This window comes from Nicrophorus vespilloides, unplaced genomic scaffold, assembly GCF_001412225.1.
Source record: "Nicrophorus vespilloides isolate i.1.1-1 unplaced genomic scaffold, Nicve_v1.0, whole genome shotgun sequence".
Lineage (NCBI taxonomy): Eukaryota > Metazoa > Arthropoda > Insecta > Coleoptera > Silphidae > Nicrophorus > Nicrophorus vespilloides.
The window spans coordinates 24,577-45,601 of NW_017100114.1; the positions used below are offsets into that span (position 1 = coordinate 24,577).

A 21,025-nucleotide genomic window follows, 5' to 3' on the forward strand; every position below is an offset into this window, starting at 1 on the left:
TATTCACTTTTTTTCTCATTTTTGCAGCTCTTAGCAGGCGACTCAGCGATAGCACGAAGATGCCAATATCTTAATAATTATAAAGATGTCCCAATATAAATAATAAATTTACAAAATATCAATATCAGGTAAGTAGGGGGTCTACCCAAAACCGAAAAACATGACAAGGGTTCTACGACACAAAAAAGTTTGGGAACCTCTGATGTAAAGATACATATATTTGCATATTGAAAACCCGATTCGAACTCCACCTATCCTCAAAACTTACTACTACATATAGAATGCGACTGGCTAATGCGTTGACAAGACGTAGCTTGACCCTCTAGAAGAGGGAAGCAGGAGGGAAAAAAATGAAAACTAAACATTTAACTTTAATTACAATATTGAACCATAAAATTAACATGATTGGTTGTAGAATAATACATAAAAAGTAAAAGCAGGCAATAGATTAATGAGAAGATGTATGTTTGGTTGCCTACATAACACACAATTTGTTTATTTATTAAAAATAGATAGATTTTATCATATTGTAATTAATATTTATATCTATATTTATTTTATGAATATAATAATATAATTTATTTAATAATTACTTGTATTTTGTTCTGTCACTAAATTAATTACATCATAACCTAAGATACATAATTTGTATTTTCACAGAGAATAGAAAATCTTAATTTCTTATATTTCAATTTTAACAATTGTTGATAATAGTGTATGTTTATAACAGTATTTTAGTACATTTATATTCTGTAATTTGTTTATTATATTTTTCCAGGATTAAACAAGGAAATTGTACGAAGAAGTCTATTGGAATTAGATTTTTTATATTTTTCTAGTTAAAATATTCTATAAAATCTACAAAAATGTTGATTGTGACAACATACAACAATTCATTAATATTATTGAGTCCTTTTGTGAATGCAAAACTAAATCTTTCAACAATTGGTAATGTATTTTAAACTGGTGTAAATTCTTTAATTTATTTTATTTCTTTAAGGGCCAAATATGATGAAAACAATTGAACAAATCTTGTTGAAATCATTTACATTAAGATTAGGTTTCACAACATTATATGATTATAAATGAAATTCACATCAAAACCTGCAACAACATTGAATATTTTGTGACTGAAACTTTAAAACATAATAAATTCAAAGTATGTCATTTTATCATAAGGTAATAATAGTTTTTGAAGATATATATGTAATAAATTTACTGCATTTATTTTTTTAAGGATAAACATATTAGAAGCAATTCAAGAATCACAAGCCTGGTTAAAAATTAAAAAGTAAATTCATATGGAAACTTGCAACAACATTGAACAATTTGTAACTGAAGCTGTAAATCAAAAATAATTTGAAATGTGATATTTGATGAGAAGGTTGAGTATTATTAGAAGCAGCTAAAGAATGAAAAAACATTAATATATTTTTTTTTTCTATTCTAGGAACATACATTGAGTAATTTTGACGAATACAGACATTCTGAAGGAATCATATGTTATGAAGAAGAGGAAATTATAATAATCAATGATGATTGTGTTTGAATATTTCCAATTTTAGTTATTTTGTACAATAACGAAAATCACATTTTATGTTGTATCAAACAGATTAATTGAAACAAAACTTATTCAAACCATCAAACACCCTCCTCATTCTTGTGAGGATGTTTCTCGTATTATGTTCCAGTGGCGAGAATGATGAATAGCTAGAAGTATCAACTAATTCTACTGAAAAGGACATGTAAAAGCGATGGTCGAATGGTGAAGGAATATTTCAGCAGAATCTAATCCTCTGCCACACATCAAAAAAATGATGAAATTCTTCACAGAGAACCAAATAACCGTGCTGGACTGAACAGATAGACAATCTGTAAGAATCGGCTACCACAGTTGATTGAAATACTCATTTCGTCCATAATTGAGGTATGGTTTCGAGACCACATTCTTCATCGAAAAAGGAATCATCTTTGAGTCTAAAGAAAGTCATATATAGTCAAATAAAAGTATATCTATCTGTACGATCCATATGTAATAATAACTGTGTAAAAGTTGTAAAAAAAATGGTTTTTTATGGCGAAAACAAGTAAATATTTTTATCCAAATAAACGTTTTTATGATCATTTTCATTAGATTTTGTAATATATAATCAATAGAAAGAAAAAATTTCAAAATTCGTTCATAATTAAGAAAGTTATAGCGGTTTTTAGATAAGACATTTCGTGCGATTTCACGAATTCGTCACTTAACTCATATTTCAACCAGGATGCTAGGAGTACGAAGAGGTAGCAAAGCCTGTGTAAATTTGGTTATCTATGTACTATTAATTTCAAATTTTCTTTGACTTTTAAATAGATTTTATTGATTTGCTAAATGTACATATATGGGTAGTTATAAGGGGGTGGCGTATATGTGAGCTTTTAGCTCATCTCGGCCACAAATTTTCTTTAAACTATGTTTTTTTTATACGGGCTAACTGTATTCCGGAATGTGATAATCATCAAGAATAACTCTCTTCTTCTTCTCTCTGGCATAAATGTATACATCTATTAACAACAATTAGGCAGCCAGTACTTTATTTATGGATTAGATGTTGATTTAGCTCTTTGTGTGCTAGTGGTTGGTTCCACCAAAAAGAACAATTATTTCCTAGTGGTTTCGCAGTGAAACCACATGTTTTTTTCAAAAACTAAATAAAAATACAGTGGAACCTCGCTTAACGAGCAAAATTAATTGTAAGAAAAATTACTCGCTTAACGAACGACGTTTCGCATAACGAGTGACGATGAGAAGAGAAGTCCCGGATTGCACGCCTGCTACATCATTTTTTAAACTTGTGTACAAATATTATGTGTTTTTTTGAACATGTCTCTATACTAGTAAAAATCCGGAAATTTTGAAACAGATTAAACTCGTTAAGCGAGGTTCCACTGTATACAAATTTGATCGTGCATTCATTCTTAAAGTTTAAATTTTTTAATCTAATTTATCCAAAATATCGACAGATAAAATTATTCTAGGCCGATTTAGCCCTTTGTGTGCTAGTGGTTCCACTGTAAAGATAAGTGGTTCCGCAATGAAATCACATGTTTTTTTCAAAAACTAAACAAAAATAGACAAATTCGAGCATTCATAACACCAATTTATCCAAAAAATCGACAATCGACAAAATTATTCTGGGCCACATAGGGTTAAAGGAACTTTTTTACCTATTACCCCAAAATATATTCATTTACGCCGTTATTACCCTATTTTGACGAGTAGAGGAAGGATAAATCTTTTATACTATTTAGGGTAATATACCCCGGTATCAAGACCACTGATTTAAAGGAAGACCATCGTTTTTTGTAAAATTAAAATATTTGTTCAGTTGGAAAGGTAAAATAATATTATTAATGGAAAAGTGAGGGAAAAAAAAATATGGACTGTATGAATAGGAACATAATTATATAAAATACTAAAGTATAGAACATGGTTTATTTTTGTTTTATTATTATAATTAATATTATACAAACTGCTACTTCAATAAGTCAGAAGCAGTTGTTGATAAGGTAAATTAAAAGATCGAAAAACTTAGAACGTTGCTTTATAATAAAATTTGCTTAGATGAACCAATTAATAAGAGTGAACAATGCAAAGCGCAACGCTAAAAGATCGAATATAATTAGAAACATGAACATCATAAAAAACGTATGTAAAATTAATATAAAAAAGAAATTACTAAATGTGCAATTCAACGTGTACGTATACTTGAACAATTTAGAATTTGAGTGCATTCAAACACTAACATAATAAACATTAATAAATTGTTAATATATATGTATATATATATATAAATATATGTGTAAACTCCAAAAGAAACGAAAAATTAATAATAGTGACTCGGATGATGTTATCACAAAATATTAAGTACATACTGATTTGTACGAATTGACAATTTGGAATTATTGCCTTTGATAAAGCTGCTTGATATTTTTTTTTATACATACACTACGACGACATAACAATGCGCATAAACAGAACACGCGTTTATAGTAAAACAATAGGAACAATAGAAAAAAAATTAATAAGTAAATGTTTTGCAACATCCCTAGCAGTTCTGCGGTATTTTTTCCCTCTTTAAAGAACGTATGGATAATTGATAAGCAAAGCATTTGAACATAATAAGTAACCAATTAATATGCACGTTATATATTGTGCATATTACCTAATACTGATATTGCATTTAGAACCGCTTACAACAAGAGAATATAATAGTATTAAACAATAAAAATGTTATTACTTTAAATGACTAACATGATATCACCAAACCCACGAGTCAACGGAACGTTTCTAAGACGTCCCGGAGGCGAGTTTTTTCTGTATATATATATATGATTTTATAAGTACTTGTTATATAGTATCTTTCATATAATTAATATATATAGATATATATCTATTAGAATACAAAACAATATTTAAAACTTTAAAGTAATAAAGAAAACAAATTTGACAAGAAACATTTAACTAGCTTATGTCTTTAGATATTAATATTAGAAAGAGATCATATTAGCAATATTGATAGCATATTTTTTTGGGATATTATACCTTTCAATACTTAACGTACGGCGAGGGAAGTGGCCGGAGCCTCCATGTCCAGTTTCAGTGGTATGAATTTGCGGACGATTATTGTCGAAACTCGCTGTTTCGGTGTGGTAACAGGCGACAGTGAACGGTCGCTATTTGGTGTAGCCGGTTCATTGATGTTCTGATCATCAGGTAAATTTATTGTGACCGTAAGCATCCCTCTGATATCAGCGTTACAGTTCGCGCTGTACCAAGCTTTCTACATTTCAAAAGAAATTATTTAAATGAATACCTGGGACAACTTCAACCATTATCGATTTTACTTACAAAATAATCAAAGCGGGGTTTTTTGGCGCGACGTCTATCCAACATCTTCTGTGTTCCAAAAAGCTGTTCCACAGTTGGTCGTTGAGCTGGGTCGACATGCATCATCCAATTGATGATAGTCTCCAAATCAAAAGAAATACCTTAAAAAATATGCTTTTATTAGTGAATACTGTAAATATAAAGTAATTACGTTGAGACAATCATTGTACCAAGAATTAATATACAACTCATTGTCAGATAGAAAACAATTGGATTTGAATGTAACTTACGTCCTTTTGCATTGGAGGGAAGCATGCGCCAAGAACATTGACGTAAATCATGCCAGCAAGGACCATAGCCAGGTAGGAGTAAGTCCATGGATAACTCCAGCAAGGATATGCCAAGAGCAAAGATATCACCTGAAGTGCTCATATCACCCTGTAGAACCTCATTTGCTACATATTTAGCATCCCCTTCGGATTTCATTAGGGCGCTCTTTGCTGACTGTAAAGAATTCAAAATGTAAATAATTTAAAATGAAAAATGTTACTTAAACATACCATAAGCTTAACATCAGTCAACAGGCCAAAATCACACAGCTTGTACTTGCCGTCAAAAGTGATCATGATATTATCAGGCTTAATATCATTGTGGCACAAGCCCCTCTGATGTAGAGGAGCCAGTGCCTTCAACAGATCGTAAAGTATATTCCAACACTCCTCTTCGCAGATATTGTGATTCCTCTTTGCATAATCCGCTAGACTCATGATGGCAAGTTCAAACTGTATGTATATCATCCCGCACTCCTCCCAGGCATTCAAGTACTGTATGCAATATGGATTGTTATCAATTAAATCGAGGCAGTCAACCTCTCCATACACATCATTAGGTTTACGCTTAATCACCTTGATAGCATAACACATGTTGTCTTCAACAGACCTGTATCTATGTACACTACCAAATGATCCTTCTCCAATCTTATCAATTTTAAGGAATAGCTGTTCCACATACTTTTTCTTCACAGTCCTATCATACATTAAACTCAACTTGCCTGAAGTAAAAAAAAATAATGAGGTTAGTCTTGTATAATAGAAGTATGGTTAATTACCTTTCGTGCCAACTGGTGTAGCTCCCAATTTCTCTTTACTATTTAGCACAGCAGTGCAAGTCTTCCTTGTGAGAGGAGGACATCTTATTAATTCTCTTTGCTCTTGTTCCTTTGGATTAAATATGTTAGTTGATGACATTGTTAGCAAAAAGATAGTACTCACCAGCTTGGCGGATGGGTGAAGAAAATATACGTTTGATGTACGTAAATCGTATGAACTCTTTCTGCTTTTTACGATTGTTTCGCGATCAGTCTTCTTAGATTTACCTGCCGCCTTCATGTTCTATGTTCTTTGCTGGTCGTCGTAGGGAATGTTAACAGATGACTTAAAATAATTTTTCAGAAAAAACGTCTTCACATAGCTGAATAGTTCGACACGTTCCACTCGACGACCAAGACGCTAATAAGCTAACATGGCCATGCAGTGAGGATTTCAAATAAAAAGCGCACGTGAGCCCCTATTGGCCAAAAAATTTAACGGTCAACAAGTAGTTTTGTTGGCAACGGGTGGTTATGCAACCTTCTAGACCTCTTCTGCGTCTACTTGACTACTATTACGAAGAAGGCATAGACCAAAACAAGAAAAATTATATAATTGTAACATTTGGTCGTCGATTTGATGTGTTCAGCAATGTTGAAATATTTAAATAAAGCGGAAACAACGTTACCTTTTTACCCAGAATCCATTGCTACCAGGTCTTAATTGGTCCCCCTTCCACACATCCTCTGCAATTCTTATATTCAAACATTACATCACGTATATGTAATTTTTATTACAACATTATTATTAATAAATAACTAACAAGTTAACAACATCTGCAAAGATATATTATATATTTAAACTAATAAGATCATATGAGACATTTTTTATATACTTTTACAGCGTAAAGTAATTGAAAATAATGGATTGACTATTGTTGTTATTGTTGCTTGTATGCCTCTATATTTGAAATTATAAACCTTGACACCGATCGCTCTAGGAATTTCAATTAATAATAAACGCATATATAACAAAACAAATGCAGCTCAGTTCGGAAGAAAAAGTATAGAATCATAGTTGTGGCATTTTCTATTCCGATTACCGCAGATTCTTGAAAACGGCTGCGGTTTAAAAACGTGTTCCAACATGCAACGATCGGTTCCGATGATTCACTCAATTTGCGTTGCATAATCGGTCAGAGACGTTTAGTTTGTTGAATGACCAAAAGAACTTTCTCCGATATTTTACTTCGGGACGTTACAATAATAACCGAATTAGTATACAATTGAACAAAGCACAATGATTCGTTTTAATTGCGTGGAAGCCGTGAGAATTAAAATTGATTTAATGGTATCTATTAACATTTCTAAAGCACATTCTAAATTATCAAATAGTTAGTTTATCAAAGCAAATGTTATAAGTGATGTTAATAGAACCAGAAAAAAAAATGGGGCTTTAATTTAACAGGCTGTACCTCTCCTCAACTTATTAGTATAACACTCGTTGTTAGGGTAAATTCGGTTTCGACGTATTTGGTGTCTTTTTGTTGTACTTTTAGGAACGCCTCCGGTGTAAGCTATAGGGAATCGCAGGTAGAAAATACATTTATCTTTGAAAGCGTGTATTAATATGTCCCTTCTTTGGAATCGCTTTCCTGAATTTGTTTGCATTGTATAATATTAGACGAGATAAAATTGTTGGTTTTGTCTCTCTTTAAAAACATTTTTTTTCTTCATATTATCTTAAGAAAAACAATAAGATTATTTATGTTTCTTTCTTTAATGTAATCTAGACATGGACAAAAACAAGTAACAAACAAATAAATTAGTGGCCGTGCTTGACGACGGTCAAGATTGAGCTTTTGGTGATGGACGGTGCGAATAAGAGCTGCTCGTAGTTAAGCCTAAATGGCACCAAGGCTTTGAGACCATCAATTTCTCCTTCGGATTCCAGTTTCCAGCCGGCCAGATACTGATAAGAGTAGACGTAGAAGTGGTTGTTATCAGTGACGGCTGTTAAATATGCATCGCTGATTCCCGCACCTAAGATCCGAATTAATTAATGAAAACATTATCTTTAGGGTGTGATGAAGGTGATTACCGCCTGTGTAGAAAGTAGATACACTGGATACGGGATGCTCGAAGACAATGCTTTGGTAGAGATAATAGTTTTCGAATGCTGAATAGTACTTCCAAACTTGTAGAGGCGTCTTCCGGTGGGCCAATATAATGAGACTGTCGTATCCTAATACCACGGAAGCGGCTGACGTGCATCCAGGTATTGGAATTGTACGTAACAAGTAGAACTGCAAATTTCAATTTATAAATTTAAGTATTGATTGACTGCGTTACAGAACGAACCAATTTCTTGTCTGGGTTGAATCTATAAATGCCAGTGCTTAAATCGCCATTATTGTAATCCGTGTATTCCTTGTTTCCTATAATCAAGTTGATGCCTTGAGCCGTATAAAAGATGTGAAGGGTCCAAGCGGCCTTCGTTGGTATCCTCTGGACATCCTCGACCTGATCCATTTCCTTGGAGAGCCTAAGCACCTGACAGAAGAGGTCATGGCTGTTGATGATGGGGTCGTAGAACCGGCTGAGCACGATGTACACTTGTCCCCCGGAGGTGAAGAACTTCACATCAGATATGTATCCGGTGATCATGTTTTGGTAGACGTGCGAGCTGCCGTTTCTGCTGCCAACAGGTGCTACCGTCCAGGTCAAAGTTGTATACTCGTACAAAGAGGAACCGTTCGTCCTGAAAGCAACAAGGAAGCATTGTTTACCTCAACCTATTTCACTCTCGGCTCTCTCTGTCTATCTTTAGCACGTAGGCACCGATCCATTACCTGCAATCTTCCCCACTGCTAACGCTATTCGTCATTACGTGAACGAAGATCACCTCGTTGCGATAGCTGAACACCCTCTGGCCGTATTTATTTTCGATCACGTTCTTCGAATATCCAGGCGTTATTTGCATTGTGTGTTGGCCGGAGCACAAACAGGCTTCTGGTAATCCGCATTTATTTCCCGGCTCTTCCGACTTTATGTGCATCATAACACTGTCTTCATTCTTCAACGGTTGAGCGTCCACCGCGTTCGCCAAATCTATCTGCAATTTGTCCGACCTTTCCAAGTACAAATATTGATCCGGCAACCCTAAACACATAAGAAAAAAATTACTTTTAAAGACAGATAAAACCATGATGCATTATCTTAATTATCTTAGCTCTAAGGTATTGCAATTCTCTACAGCATGAACCATTTTTCATCACTCCAGTTAATTTTATTAAATAGTTCGCTCAATTGATTTCCATTCCATTTATCTGAACATAGAGTCTTAAGAAAATAAAGATAAGAGTGTAGCTTTGCCTCAATAATACTCACGTTTAATAATCTCGATGTTTTCGTCGACGACGTGCTGGATTTTAGCTACCGTATCTTGAACGATATCTGCCCTAATCTGGGGATTCTGCGTTTCCAGCATTTCCTTGAGGGCATCAATTGGCACCCCGTTGATACTTTGCGCAGCCACGTTCGCATTTATCTCTGAATAACCATCAAAACGCTGAAAATGCCACTTAAATCATTAATGGTGCTTTCAGCTATTTTCCTCTCACCAGGTTGCCCGAAATGTCCGTGGCTTCCGATAATTTTATACTCAGCCGGTGCATATCTTCAAGGCGGAATCCGTTTACTTTATCCACCAGGACGTCTCCGTGCAAGAAAAGATTGGTCATTAGCGTCTTCGGACCTGTAATCACTTGAGATCCTTCATCGAACACAACATCTTCTAACAGGATGTCGTTTATCGCTACGATTCTCGTCGGACCTGAAATCAATACTCGCTCATTATTCCGAATTCATTTACTAAAGACTAGCTAACCATTAAGTTGAATTTCTTCTAAAAAGTAAATCGCTGAAACTACTTGGTCTTCTTCGGAATTAACCAATAACCTGTCGTCTAGGAATTTGTTGAAATTCTGTTTCTGCACGATGCTTACGTTGAAATCGTTAATAATTTCAAGTGAATCAAAGCTTGCATTTGGTATAATTCGAAGATCAGATAGGGTAACTATATTATCAGGAAGTATGCCTGATACTAATTTCGAGTAAAGGCTTTTAGCTTGGAGACCTCCGAAGAAGGTTTTCCTTCCACGTACTGGTGTCTTGAAATCGCGTAAAATACTGCTATTGATTTTGTTGATTTCTAAGGAATTAACTATCGGAATTTGGGCGTTACCAAAAACTGTGGCTCCTCCAGATTTCAATGAAATAAATTCTTTATGCCCAGTGATCACCTGATCGGTATAAGGAATGCTATTCATCACGGCGTCTTCGAATATATCTTTCAACTCAACTCCGTTCAAGGGTTTCGCTGTGAAAAGGTTCTCGGTTGAAATGTGATTGAAGTGGACGGGGGCTGTGATCGTTGCTGGTTTGTTCTTCATCACAGCATTGTTTAATAAGTCCATGATTTTGGAGTCGCCATCGTATATAGTGGTTTCGCCGTTGATTTGGATGGAGTTCCAAAATCGCGTGGGAATGTTGGTGATGCTCCATATGGCATTTGAAAAATCGCATAAGCCAAAATTTGCGTACAAGCTTTTGAGGAATTTAGGACTAGTGATTTGTAGACCATGCTGGACGCGCAGAGTTTGCGGCTCCAAGGACGAGACGTCGAAGAGCTGGGATATGTAGATGTCATTGATTCGCGGAGTTATGATGTTTTCTGGAAGCCCGTTTTACAATGTACTGACCTGTAATTAACTATAAAATTTATTGCTTACGCGTCGTTACGACTCCGAACGAATGCCTTGCCGTTACGTTTTGTGGCCAGTGCCGATAATACAGTCTAGGCAATAAATTCTCGAAATTGATTCCATTTACATTAACCAGATATAGATTTTTCACGTGGATTCGCCCATCGAACGTTACATTCCCCTTAAGCACGTTGCTTTTACGCCCATTCTCAAACTGGATACAAAAACCATAACAGTCGTTACTTTCATAACAAATATCAGTGTTAAACTCACCTTCTCTATTACATTAATGTTATTGATTGATACAACCTGATTCACATTTTTCAGAGTGCTGTTGCCCTTTACAATCACTCTGTTCATCGTATCCATTACGTAAATCTGATTCACCTGGACCACGTACTCATTAAAGAGTTTGTTGTTTATGTTGGTCGCATACAGGTTATCCGCTTTAAATAAATTCAATGTTAATCATTGCTGTGTTTAATTATTAACCATATACCAGTTGCATTGTAGAAGTTCAAGTTATCCTTGGTTGTTGGTACATCTGTGAAGAGCATCCTTCCGAACAATTGATCCATTGTAGCATCGTTCAGTTTATTCGTTAAAAGGTTTTTACAATTAACATCTCCAGATACGATCATATTATTAAAGATTTTAGTTCCTTGAATTTTATATATAAATATTATTGTAATTAGTTTTAAGATTTAATACCTGTAATTTGCGGATTAATCGCTGATGGTAAATTAGCAATATTCAAATCGTTTATTTGATCGACTTTAAGGTCATCTACTTGAATCCTATCAGCGAAAACCTTTTTGCCCTGTATTTCGTATCTGAAATAAATATGTTTATCCCAATTTCATTTACAAAAATTTTATTCTTCACTTACGTTCCTTCCAATTTAACAGCTTTTTCACTAAGTGCTAGCAAATCTGGAGTATGCTGAAAATTATAATCAATAATTATATTACCGGTCACTGTAGCGTTTTCGAATATGTATTTTGTAGGCCCATTTTCTTCCGCATCGTTCACCATATAATTACGTATAGGTACAGTATTCAAGAATTCTGTGCTAAGATGCGGAGCAGTGATTCCTTGTAATGCTTCGAAACGAACCGGTATTTCCTACCGAATAAAATTATTCAACATATATATTAAATCTATTAATTGTATTTACTTGAGTAGTATTCTTTAGCCAATATTGCTGGAATTGATCTTTATTGAACTCGTTGCCAGCGACATGAAGCTTGGCAGTTTCAAGATTAAGATTCTTTAAATAAACGTCTCCCATGATTGTAACTTTCCCGCTGTAAATCTGAAAGTCTTTCTTGTTCTTGCTGATGCTTGGATTGTCCATGTAATAGTTACTAGACTTGTCGATGGATTGATTCAAGTGTAGGTATTTGGTGATCTCGATGTTCTTTATGGTAATCGGACCTATGGTAATTATGTAATATTAGTTGCACAATGTTGTTTTTTTGCAAATTAAACGCTTGCTTTTAATTGTGTTATTTCCAAAGGTAGCTACTTCTTCTTTCAAATTCAATCCGTTCACCTTATCAGTGATAACGTTCGGGACTTGGATATTCCTGAAATGAAGAGTCGAGTGGATGGTTTGGGGCGTATTAACTGTAAATAGATTATTGATTTCGATTCCAGCCAGTCGCTTGGCGCTGAGGTCGTGTGTCTTCACCCTGGCGATCGTAAGGTTTCCTGTGAATCATCGCAAAATTACAGCATCTCCCAACCCTTTTCCAACTCCATAATGCACCTCTAATAGTCTGGTCCCTGCCAATCCGAAAAGCTGAACTCTCGAACTCCTTCCAATCCACGTTGTTCACCTTCTCGACTATCAAATCGTCTATTGTTAGTTTGCTAGCGAACTCGTAATTCACAGCTTTCGGATCTCCAAACAGCTTTATCACATCCGATACGTTTCTCTAGGTAAAAAGAAAGGACAAACTATGTAGACAGGACCGTTTTTACAGCCACCAAACACCATTTTACTTTATTGATCATCTCTGTTTTCAATTCATCGACGTGCAGCTCCGGGAAAGTCTTGTTTCCTTTGATTACTACCGGATGGCTCCTCAAATATATATCTCCCATTTGGATTCCGTTAACCTCAGCTACAGTCACATTGCCAGCTTTTAAATTCCTTAATTTACCGCCTTTCAATTTTTGATTTCCGCTCAACAGAAGCATATCTACAATAAACAAAAGCAAAATAAAATTGTAACTTTTCTTGTATATTAATATATTGCCATTAAAAATGGAATTTGGATGATTCACTTCGGCGTTGATTACTGTAAGATTGATTATTTTAACATCACCAGATATTCCTTGATTTTTGGAGTAAGACAACCATTGATCTGGGGTCCAGTTCATCCCATTCAAGTGTTTGGTCATAATATTAGTAGCCTCTAGATTTCTCACCAATAAATTACCTTCTATGATCAATTTCCCTTCAATAACCTACAACAAACCATAAACTTAAAATATATATAAAACAATTGTAGTAAATACCAAATTTTCTTGCAGTAACGTAGAGAACGTTGATTCCAATTCATTTAATCTCCTTTCCAAGTTTTCAACAATTCCCTCAAAGTCATCCATCTATACACAAAATATTAGATAAGTTATCCTAAAATTGTCTATCTATCAAACCTTTGTTATTTCCTGATTGCTAGCACCCAGCACCGATTTATTTTGATTCTCGTCATATTTTAGTATAATCGTATGCGCTATTTCTTCATCGTTTATCTTCAAGGCTTCACCCAATTCATTCAAGCACGATCCTAGGATATCTGTCGTTGCTACCTGACTCACTAAAGACAAAGCCTGTTATATAATATTTAAAAAAATCTAAGTTGCAAAGCTACCAATTTCAGAAAGTCTTAAATCAAAGGGTATAATGATTTCCTTAAGACTGGAATTTTCTGAAGCGAAGATTACTAAAGAATTTTCAATTAGCGATAGTTCTACTATTTCCATATCAGGAAACGTTCGACTATTTAATAATTCTATTGAATCATCAACTGTGTATACGTATACCGTATGCTGAAATGTTTTATTAAAATCAAGTTTACAGAAATACATTCAAAATACCTTATTTGCAACGAATATTAACGGTATACTTTTCGAACTCTCGTTGATTACTTTACGTACATCTGGGATATTTTCAAAAATTTCATAACGAACTAATTCTTCGTCTGAAACAAATCAATAAAACATATATGAATCAGAATGCATTGGTAATCCTGAATAAGTTAATACTTTTCCATAAATATGCAATGCTTTTGTCGCTATGATCAAAGATAAACACGAATTGCTGGGATTGGCTTTGGAATGCAATTGATTGTTTCGGGTTTGCTGGAGGCAAGACCTGAACTTTGCGCAGTTTGTCATCATTGAATTCGTAAACATACGAAGCTGCCTTTGCGAGCTGCATATTCCTTAAAACAATTATAATTTCGGTAGACAAAGATCCGGAGAAATGCTCCAAAGCGAATGCTCCACTAATAGATAGTTCTTGGATCTCATCGAAATAGGCTCCAGCCCATTTATATAAGCTAAAAATATGAATTATATAATGTTTTTGGAGTTTACTTATAAGCTTACGTTAGAGGCGATTTAGAGTTAAGGTTCCAAGAAGAGACTATCAAAAATATGTTTCCTTTCTTCTCGAACATAACTGCATCTGATATTGGGTGCGAATAAGTAACAGTTTGGATTAAAGTGTTGTTTTCGATGTAGATGTTGAATTGAGAATTGTTAGATGCAGCGAACGTTAGCCTTAGATTTCCATAGTCAAAGAACTGAGATAAAAAAAATATTGTAAGATTTCAATTTCAGGGATCGCAGAGATTTGGTGATACCTTCAGGAAAGTGTATTGTTCCGTGCAGTTGTGATGGACGTCCAAATCGCCGTTAGATCTGATAGAGAACACGACTTGGTCAATTAAGAGTAGGTCCTTCGAGACTTGGACCAGCTGGAATTGATCCGCAACAATCTTCGAAGTTTCTGCATGGAAATCAAGATCTTTCGCGACACCTGGACTCCGGGAATTGTCCTGCGTGGACGCCAACTGCTCGTTGACGTAATCCAAACGCGATTGGATGTAATGCTTCAGATCTTTCTCTCCCGAAACACATGTTACTATTAAAAGTGCACACTGAAAACAAAAACAACTTAAGTGATTTCGAAAGGATTTCTTAGCTTACCAGTGGCCAATAAAAATGTGATTGCATGTTAAAACTAAAACGCGGATAAAAATGCGATCAGCAGACAGGCGATGAAGAGATTCTACAGGTTCGTCGGTGATTTTTGTTTTTATTATATTTTTTTGAGCCGATTCTTTTTTGGATCGGTTTTATCAATTTTATCCGACATTCCGTGTTGTGTTCTCTCTCTCTCTCTATGATTTGATTTTTTTTAGTTGGTTTCGGGGGGCTTTTGTTTTTGGTGCCGGGGGAATTTATCGATTCCCCCCGGTGGCGAGCGTTGCCGTTTTATTGGGTTTTAATTAAAAAAGGGCGGCTAGGGCGGACCTCATCGGAGGGCGCCGCCGCTCCTCTTGTCTCCTCTTTTATTCTATCCACTATCCTTTGGGCGCTCACCGATGGCGTGCATGTTTGAAATAAATGATGGGCGAGTGTTTGCGAGTTTTATGGTAGATAATACAGATTTGATCTATATAAACGAGTGAGATAATGCGGGGTGACGGGCGCGTTGGGCGCGAGGGTCACTTCTTCCATTCCCATCAAACCCATTTACATCTATTTGCATTTCGACCGTCGCCCCGGTCATTTATTAACGGACCGACAAAAGATTATCCCGTCACTCCCGCATTTCCTCCAGTGCACATTGCATACGCACATACGCAAATACGTACGTCTACTCATCCACGCACGCACATCAAGGCCCATTCGAAATCCACCCACGCATTTGTTACCTTCAACCTCCAAAACTGGCCATCGTTCATTGGGTCCACTTCCCAAATGCTGATTAATGCACTAACGGCCGCTGCCACCGGCGATACCAGCAATTAAAGTAATAACAATATAGGTTTATGGGCCCATTGACGGGATAAGCCTCTACATTAGCCCCAAGGAGGAAAACGTTTAAAACAAAAATCATGCGCCATTCAAATTTTAGGTTCTATGCCTCTTTATGGGCCTCAGGCCTCACGCAATTGTCGCGAATAACAGGAAAGCCTCATTTTTTTCCGGCTTACCGTTACTCCTCTTGATAAGCCAAATTCTAATTCATTTCATTGTTATTGCTCAACATTTTTATTCTCATCCAATTATATAGAACCATAATTTATACCAAAATTTTATATTCAAAAAAACTGCAATAACTTTAATAGAAACATTAAAAAAATAATGTTTATTTTGTAAATCTTCAAAATAAGATTTAAATAATCCTAAATAACATAAGATTATCAGTTATACGTGTATATACAGAGTGAGTTTGGAATCCACAGAAGTGTTGGAGATTTGGTTTTGGTAATCTCTTATTGAATAAACGGTGCGGAAGGGAAGTAAAACTGTCGTTCCCTGAGGGGGATTGGTCTGCATATTATTATGATCCGAAGTTCGCGGCAAAGTACATCGCTTTTGCATTTTTACTCCGTAATTAAATCGTAATTTAAGTGTTTTAAAGTGAAAATTAATACGTGCAATTTCGCTAATTGCAATGCACGGTCGGCCATTCCTGCAATAATGAACGCAATATAAATTGCTAAAATTAAGAACGACGGCCTGCAACAAAACAAAGTGCAAATAAAAATAATAAGAAGAATAAGAATAAATATGCATGGCTTCTGTGTAATTGTTCTTCCTCAAACGTTCATTTCATCCGTTCATTTATCCTTTCGCTGTTCTTCGCGTTTATTTATTTATTCTATCCTTTTTCTTCTTCTTCTACTCCTCTCTCCTTCTTTGACGCTCGTTCTTGTTTCCTTCGGTCACGGAACCAACCGTGAAAAGAAAATATAATCGATCTTCGAGTGTTTGGTTCACAACAATGGCCTCGAGCACTTAACAAGAACCAGTCGCAACTTGACCAAACTATCACAACAACATGAGGTAGCTCAAGTAGCCGATAAGAACCAGTGCTAGAACTATTTTAAACTACGCTTCCAGCACCAGACTTTTCAATTAGTTTGAAGAACAAGTTTAAAAAGAAATCATATTTCGAAACTTACAATTTACTAGTCTTCAAAAATAACACATATCATTAATATTAATCCATCTTATTTAACACAAAAAAAAATTAAATGGTTCTATTTTTTTTTTTCAATATTGTTATGTAACTATTGAAAGAAATATACAATATTAATTATTAAACATATTTTAATTATATTGTGTTAATTATGACTAATTTTTTTACTAAACTTAAAAATTTCATTTTATACTTTTCGGTTTTGTTTCCGTTCTTTAGGATTTGTCCCTAATAAGAGGATGTCCCGATTAAACGGAATCAGCTGTATAAGCAATTACATAACGTGGTATCAATTAATCGCGTTATAAGAGGATTGACCGTACCCATCTAATAAAACGTGGTCCTCTAATAAAACGATTTATATATAACGCGGTACCAAATTATCGCGAAGATTTGAATGTATGTGAAATATACTAAAAATAGATCTTAATAACAATTTACAGTCGATTCCACTTAATAGGGACAACGACAAATTTTAAAGAATAATAAATAACAAAAGGAAATGGAACATCGGATAATTGAGGTAACCGCTTAATCGGGACAAATATACTAATGTCGATATGTCCCGATTAAACGGAATGGATTGTGCTTTTAAGATTTTCTTCATTAATGGTTTTTGAAAATACTTCTACACGTTAATTAAGAAGTATCGTTTCCTTTCAGAATACGTTGAAAGTTGTAAATAAAAAATGTGGAGATGTTTCTTAAATAAAAAGATATATATATATGGACGTTGCATAATTTACGAGAGAGGAAGAGGAAATGTGCACGTCGAGTCGACCTCAATATCAATCCGAATACTTAATTAAATCGCAATTAAAGTGGATTCAAGTGAACATGATTACGTAATAATTACACGGCTGCTGCGTGTGTGTGAGTGTGTGCGTTTGAGCGCGCTCCCATAAATTTTCCTCTCCGAACCAAATTGCCTCTAATATTAATTATATGATAGAACAAAAAATGAATATACGAAGCTTTAGCATCATTCTAAACCTCAATTATAAACGATATCTTAGTTCGAACATCAATATTTTCAAAATTATGTTATATGTTTGAGAATGGTGAAACGGTACTAATTATATAATTATAAAAAAAATGCATTGTAATGATAATTAAAAAATAATAATATTAATTAATAATTTTATTGAAGCAGTTCAAAATAATATTATGAAAATAAAAGAAATTGAATAACATTTAAAATATTTTGGTATGTTAATATTTAAATAATAAAAATAAAAATTGTGAGATTTATACTGATATTATTATTTTATTATAATAATATAAACGTTGGAGAAATGTTATATAAACGTTGTTATCTTTGAAATAATAATATTTTTGTAAGGTTTCAAATATATTTAATAAAAGTATGAATAATAGGAGAAAGGAAGGATGTGAACAAAACTAATCTACAAAAAAAAATTGAACGAAAACCTATTGTGTGTTATCTTTCTTTCGGGGGAGGTAAGTAAAATATATAAAAAAAAGTAGAACCCTCGACGAGTTCGGGCCTGTCAATACCTGTTGGGGCCATTGTTGCGACGTTTTTCTTGGAATTCGACCACTATTTCTCGTAAGTTGACCCAAGAGTTCCCTTTTAACGTTGAGCAGGTACCCTACGGGTTTCAACAGGTTTTGCTCGTTTTCTACGCATTTTATTTACTTAACCAACGTGGAACTTTTCCAAACACACACACACACACTCAGACACAACACTCAGCCACAAACGCTTATCCTTATACATAAAACATTCTACGTTTTACAACGGAGAAAAGAATATTTTTGAAAATAATTGTCTCTGCTATTAAGAATTACGTGATTATCGTATTATGTGATTATTGTATTATCAAATTCATGATTATTTTTATATTTTAATGAAATGCATTGCCTGATTACAGTAATTAAGTTAAGTAATATAATTTAATTATAAATGTAACAAACTTCAAATATTAATCAGAAATTGAAAATAGAATTGAAAAATCATAATAGTTATTAGAAAACAAATTGTTGATTGTTTTGCTGACTTAAAACTAATAAAATTAACAAAAATAAAGAGATTTTACTTGAAATTCTTAACAAAAATTAGGTGATTTATTTTAATTCAGGTAAATAAATACAAATTTTGAATGCATTTGTAGATTTGTAATTACGTATTTAAGAAAAGAATATTGGTGAAAATAATTGTCTGCTATTAAGAATTACGTGATTATCGTATTATGTGATGTATTATCATATTCATGATTATTTTTGTATTTTAATGAAATGCATTGCCTGATTACAGTAATTAAGTTAAGTAATATAATTTAATTATAAATGTAATAAACTTGAAAGATTAATCAGAAATTGAAAAATCATAATTGTTATTAGAAAATGTTGATTGTTTTGCTGACTTTAAACTAATAAAATTAACAAAAATAAAAAGATTTTACTTGAAATTCTTAACAAAAATTAGGAGATTTATTTTAATTCAGCTAAATAACTACAAACTTTGAATGCATATGTAGATTTCGTAATTAAATGAAATATACAGTGGAAGGGTAAAAAGTTTATTTAAAATAAATTACAATAAAAGAAAAAAATGTAATTTGATTATTATGAAATAAATTTAATTAAATGCAACAAAAAAATACAAAAATTCAATTCAATTAAATTGATAATTAATTTATAGGTGTTCTTGATATTCCGTTCCATAAAAAATATCACACAAAAATAAAATCGCATAAAAAAGGACAGCACAAAAGTAGGTTCTTTTGTATTTTATTTTACTAAGTTTTCATAAATTTGCTGCATATCAAAGGCTTTCATCATATTTTATAGAAGTCTATATTCAAGTCTTGTGATGACATGTATTCTCATCGATCAACAACAATGAAATTGTTTGAACGAGTTTGTTATCGTCTTTGACATTTTACAATAAATGTTGCAAAATTTGCTTGCAATCATCATTACTAAATTCTCCACACTTTTTTTTCTCTCGATTGGTTGTTTTCTTGGCATTTTGAAGCTTTGGTTATGTCATAGCGGTTAAATAATTAAAAATGTTACTTTTTTCATAAAAAAAAAATCTGATAAATGTGATAAGAGAAATTCATTAAGTTGACTATTTCCAATAATCTTGACGTGTCATTGAAATGTAGCAACCATTTTCGGACAAAGGCAGTACTTTTTATTTTAATTACTTAAGCTAAAATTAAAGACAAATACAAAGAATAATTGTTGAGTTATTTTTAATAATAAATTATTATTTTTTTTATAGTTAAATGGACAAGGCTTTAATGAACGATAGTAGTAGTAGGGTTTATACAAAAACAGAATTTCAACTTGTTTACAAAACCGGTTTTTCGAATTTCCCAAAAAAATGATTTTTTACAACGTGTTTTCTTTTCATTTAACTTTATAGAAAATTTTATATAACAATATAAAATCTCACAAAACAAAACTTAAAAACTTCTATAATATTACATAAAATTATAACAAAATTAAATATACTTAATCTAAATGAGTATAATTATATTATTTCATTTTGTTTTCTCAGAAAATATGATTTTAAAAACGGAAGGAATGTCTATAGATCTATTGCTCAAATGGCTTCTTGAATTGGATAGAAAATTTGCAGAAATAGACAATATTCTCTCATTTGCTACGTAAACACAAAACGTCGCATTCATTACTAGTAACAGTCTAGTATAGAGCATAGTTGAAAAAAAAAACAGCTGATCGAAAAACCCTAGGTAGTAGGATAAAATTATAATAACATTAAGATTCCAGATTCGCTTGAGTGATACTTGAAATTAGCGGAAGAATCGGAATTGGATGAGAGATGTCACTCATTTTTAGGGTCCAGATTCAATTAGTTTGAAGGAGGCGTTAGGTATTTGGATGTTGTGTTTTTCTCTGGATAGGTTTGTAATTGGAATTAGGAGATGGCGTTCGGGGAATGTTGGACACAGGATGGACCAGAGCACGGTCACCGGATTTATTTAATTAAAGTGGCCGCGTGTAAACGTCAATATATATATATATAGACTATATGTATATATGTGTATATATGTATATAGTATATATAATTAATC

The 21,025-nt window shown here is 33.4% G+C and overlaps 2 protein-coding genes and 1 long non-coding RNA gene across 3 annotated transcripts; 1 reads left to right on the forward strand and 2 right to left on the reverse strand.

Moving 5' to 3' along the window:
• The first annotated feature begins 1,107 nt into the window (after window positions 1-1,107).
• On the forward strand, window positions 1,108-2,037 carry LOC108568732. Its single transcript, XR_001891303.1, has 3 exons — window positions 1,108-1,179; window positions 1,238-1,384; window positions 1,451-2,037. It is a non-coding gene; the product is annotated as an uncharacterized LOC108568732 (long non-coding RNA).
• Window positions 2,038-4,465: 2,428 nt separating this feature from the next.
• On the reverse strand, window positions 4,466-6,505 carry LOC108568728 (membrane-associated tyrosine- and threonine-specific cdc2-inhibitory kinase-like). Its single transcript, XM_017929969.1, has 6 exons — window positions 6,145-6,505; window positions 5,982-6,090; window positions 5,434-5,924; window positions 5,164-5,377; window positions 4,895-5,034; window positions 4,466-4,826 (listed from the first exon to the last, which is right to left on the reverse strand). The coding sequence occupies exons 1-6, from the start codon at window positions 6,259-6,261 to the stop codon at window positions 4,599-4,601; spliced, it is 1,299 nt and encodes a 432-aa protein (XP_017785458.1). The 5' UTR covers window positions 6,262-6,505; the 3' UTR covers window positions 4,466-4,598.
• Window positions 6,506-7,735: 1,230 nt separating this feature from the next.
• Window positions 7,736-15,018, reverse strand: LOC108568764. Its single transcript, XM_017930043.1, has 25 exons — window positions 14,951-15,018; window positions 14,605-14,901; window positions 14,348-14,544; window positions 14,003-14,298; window positions 13,835-13,938; window positions 13,609-13,786; window positions 13,394-13,554; window positions 13,253-13,342; window positions 12,991-13,201; window positions 12,734-12,933; window positions 12,498-12,666; window positions 12,224-12,439; window positions 11,904-12,163; window positions 11,616-11,851; window positions 11,438-11,559; window positions 11,226-11,387; window positions 11,000-11,172; window positions 10,754-10,940; window positions 9,850-10,695; window positions 9,584-9,795; window positions 9,351-9,531; window positions 8,813-9,122; window positions 8,322-8,721; window positions 8,062-8,266; window positions 7,736-8,003 (listed from the first exon to the last, which is right to left on the reverse strand). Exons 1-25 carry the CDS (start codon window positions 14,975-14,977, stop codon window positions 7,786-7,788), a joined length of 5,658 nt encoding a protein of 1,885 aa, XP_017785532.1. The 5' UTR covers window positions 14,978-15,018; the 3' UTR covers window positions 7,736-7,785.
• Between the last annotated feature and the right edge of the window lie 6,007 nt (window positions 15,019-21,025).

Excerpts from the sequence above, each read along its gene's own strand:
- LOC108568764 (XM_017930043.1), bottom strand. The coding sequence starts at position 14,977 with ATGCAATCACATTTTTATTGGCCACTG. Across the intron at positions 14,545-14,604 it reads AACAATACACTTTCCTGAAG|TTCTTTGACTATGGAAATCT; the intron begins GTATCACCAAAT and ends TTTTTATCTCAG. Across the intron at positions 13,787-13,834 it reads TAATATTCGTTGCAAATAAG|CATACGGTATACGTATACAC; the intron begins GTATTTTGAATG and ends AAAACATTTCAG.
- LOC108568728 (XM_017929969.1), bottom strand. The coding sequence starts at position 6,261 with ATGAAGGCGGCAGGTAAATCTAAGAAGACTGATCGCGAAACAATCGTA. Across the intron at positions 5,378-5,433 it reads TGACTGATGTTAAGCTTATG|TCAGCAAAGAGCGCCCTAAT; the intron begins GTATGTTTAAGT and ends AATTCTTTACAG. Across the intron at positions 5,035-5,163 it reads TCCCTCCAATGCAAAAGGAC|GTATTTCTTTTGATTTGGAG; the intron begins GTAAGTTACATT and ends ATATTTTTTAAG.